Source organism: Acipenser ruthenus, chromosome 9, assembly GCF_902713425.1.
Source record: "Acipenser ruthenus chromosome 9, fAciRut3.2 maternal haplotype, whole genome shotgun sequence".
In the NCBI taxonomy this organism is placed as follows: Eukaryota; Metazoa; Chordata; class Actinopteri; order Acipenseriformes; family Acipenseridae; genus Acipenser; species Acipenser ruthenus.
In genome coordinates this window covers 10,585,303-10,588,438 of record NC_081197.1, presented here as the reverse complement: position 1 = coordinate 10,588,438, position 3,136 = coordinate 10,585,303, and the positions used below count along the sequence as shown (strand labels likewise).

General features: G+C 38.7%; 1 protein-coding gene across 1 annotated transcript; it reads left to right on the top strand.

Annotated features, from left to right (window-relative positions):
• Nucleotides 1-772: 772 nt before the first annotated feature.
• On the top strand, nucleotides 773-2,662 carry LOC117972914 (alpha-(1,3)-fucosyltransferase 4-like). The gene has a single exon (XM_034923336.2). The coding sequence runs from the start codon at nucleotides 1,131-1,133 to the stop codon at nucleotides 2,265-2,267; it is 1,137 nt and encodes a 378-aa protein (XP_034779227.2). The 5' UTR covers nucleotides 773-1,130; the 3' UTR covers nucleotides 2,268-2,662.
• Nucleotides 2,663-3,136: the final 474 nt, after the last annotated feature.

Below are 3,136 nucleotides of genomic sequence, written 5' to 3'. Positions count from 1 at the left end.
CTACGTTTTCCCTGCTGGAACTTCTTGCAACTGCTGGTGAGCCAGTGATTAGCTAAGAGTTGGGAATTGGAACAAATATTTATTCTGGCCTCTTTTTTGGGCACCCAACAGGTATATACAATCCTAGACATGTTGTGCAGCAAATGGTTTAATTTAGGAGTGTAGACAACAAACTATTGACTTTACAAATGTAAAGAAATTTTGAATTAACCTTTTGTTATTCATTACTATTGGTTCTGTTTTTATTGAGTAAAAATGGGTCAGTAAATATTAGATGTAACTTTTATTTTCTCAGCTAAGAAATTCTAAACACATTTTAACCCTATACCATATTTGTGTTTTGTATACAGTAAATGTGAATGGCTGAGTATATTTCAGTCACTTGATACTGTAAGTAGCTGTATGAAGTACCATATACGGTTGTGCGGCATACCTTTGTGGGTTAACAATATAAGGAGGAGCAAAGCAAAAAAGGATAACAAAGAAGGACTCCAAGGTCAAAGGTAAAAAAAATAAATAAATAAAAATAAATAAAAAAAGAAATCCACCCATAAAAGTATCACTTTAAATTATATTGAAAATGTAATGTTGAAACGGTATGTGTTTTAAGCACTGAGCATATGAACTGCTAACTCTGCCGTTCTACTAATACAATTTTTTTTTTTTTTTTTTTTTTTTTGTTTAAAGTATGAGATAGTTTTCACACGGGGTTTTCTTTCTTTCTATCATCTGCACTTCACAAAGAGCCCTTTTTGTTGCCTGTCGTCGCTGACCAGGGTTGTTGCCACGTCAGTCTCATGCTGGAAAACATTACAGCCTTTCATTCTGCGGAGGAAATGTATTCATTCTATCCTTGTTGATTACTTAAATTACTTTATGAGAGTGTGTGTGTGTGTGTTTGCTGGACTAAAATATCTTCTCTACATTTCATTCCAGAGAGACTCGGCACAGAAAAGTAGTACAGGTACTGTCACTCAAGACTTAGTTTCATAGCCTGCTCTTATAAAAACTTAGGTGCGCACCGAAGAAAGCAGCAAGATTAAAGTCATTACGTTGGTTTTGAAATCCCCCTGATATGTAGGAGGTGGCCGTTTTTCCATTTTTAAGAGAGAAAAAAAGTTTTGGCTTTTATGAAGAACGTTGTATTCCTGGAGCCGGCGCGTTTGGTCGCTAATACTGAACAGCAACGTCGTCATTGGTACAAAAAATTACCGGTATGTTATTTTCTTATGATGAAACTATTATGCTCGCAGGTATATCTGGCTGCTTTCGCCTGCATGCTGCTTACCGTGTACTTGTGCTTCCAAAAACTACCACAGGCGTCTTCCAATGTTCCTTTCGTGACTGATCATATTGTGATGGACCCCATCATTGTTCTATTATGGTTGCAACCGTTTGGGAAAAAACAGCCGATTCCAGACTGTCAGACACTATACAATATCCGAGCATGTACGCTCACGACAGACAGGGATCAGTACCTGCGCTCTCAAGCAGTTATCATTCACCACAGGGATATTAGGGGCAATCTTAGTACACTGCCACAGGGACATCGCCCAGTCTCACAAAGGTGGATCTGGATGAATTTCGAGTCGCCATCTCACACTTCAGGTCTGAAGAAACTGGGGGGCGTTTTTAACTGGACCATGTCCTATAGGTTAGATTCAGACGTCTTTGTTCCATATGGTTATCTGTATCCTAAGAAAGGCTATGGGTCTAAGAAGGTCAGTCTGCCCCACAAGAAGAAACTGGTGGCCTGGGTCATCAGTAACTGGAATGAGGAGCACACCAGAGTGAAATATTACGTCAGACTAAGGAGACACATTCCTATTGATGTGTACGGTGGACAGGGCATGGAGCTGTCCAACAACAGTATTGTCCAGACTGTTTCACAGTACAAGTTCTACCTTGCCTTCGAAAATTCCCAGCATCCGGATTATATTACTGAAAAGCTATGGAGGAACGCTTTCATGTCAAGTGCAGTTCCAGTGGTTTTGGGACCGGGAAGAGCTAACTATGAGCTGTTCTTACCTCCAGACTCCTTTATTCATATTGATGACTTTCGCAGCCCCAAAGTGCTGGCTGACTATCTGAATTTTTTGGATAAAAACCCCAAACTGTACAAAAAGTATTTCATGTGGAAAAAGCATTACAATGTCCATGTTACCTCCTTCTGGAGCGAACCCTATTGTTCGGTATGCAAAGCCATTAGGGCAGCAGGGTCTCAGACAAAAACGATGTCAGATCTGGCCCTGTGGTTTGAAGCTTAAAGGTGCAGTGTTAACTTATTGTATAGGTGGATATTGCCATGTGTGTCACTATAATGACGATATATCACATCTACAGGTATAGTAGGCTAATATAAAGTGGAGTACGGATCACAATCTGTACCACACTAAACATGCCTTGTTACTCCTTGCCTGATGTTTGTGATACTTATAAACTATTTAATAAAACATCCAAAGAAAGCTGTAAATGTTTTGCACACTCACCACAGCATTATGATATTGACGTTTGGTTTCTACAGCTGCTATCAGCACGCATGCCATTATGATAGCATGGTTCACATTATAGGGCAGTTTGGACTAAAGCTGTGGGAGAAAAACGACCCCTATTTAAAGTTTACTCTGGCTTTTCTGATTAAAAAAAAAGTCTAGATTATACTCACATCCTTAATGTGCTGATAATGTTGTGGCAAGCAGGCTTCAAGAGGTTTAGAGACATTCCTTCTTTTTTTCACTGACCCTGATATTGATGTGATACAGTCATCTAACATTTGTATTAGATGGCTTGTATCAGATGGTTACTTTATATAATACAAAAGTACAGGGTGCTTTAAAAGCTTATTTTCACCCCACTCCCAAGTCAAACATGAACTATGTTGGGTAATCTGCTTGTATTGTACAACAGCCGATATAAAATCCTATATAGAGAATATTCTTGTAAAACACTGTACTGTAGCTTTAAGCTAAGTTTGCACATGGAAAATTGCTTTGTAAATAGTATGCTCATGAAGATAAAGATTTTGCCCTTTTACCCATGAGAAAGGGGCTCTGATATTTTTCTCACACTCATACTCAGGATTCACTTTTTTTGTGAATAATTAAATGACTTGACCAAAGTCGAAGGGAATATAAGG

Bases quoted from the DNA above. Each gene is read 5' to 3' on its own strand.
- LOC117972914 (XM_034923336.2), top strand. From the start codon at position 1,131: ATGAAGAACGTTGTATTCCTGGAGCCGGCGCGTTTGGTCGCTAATACT.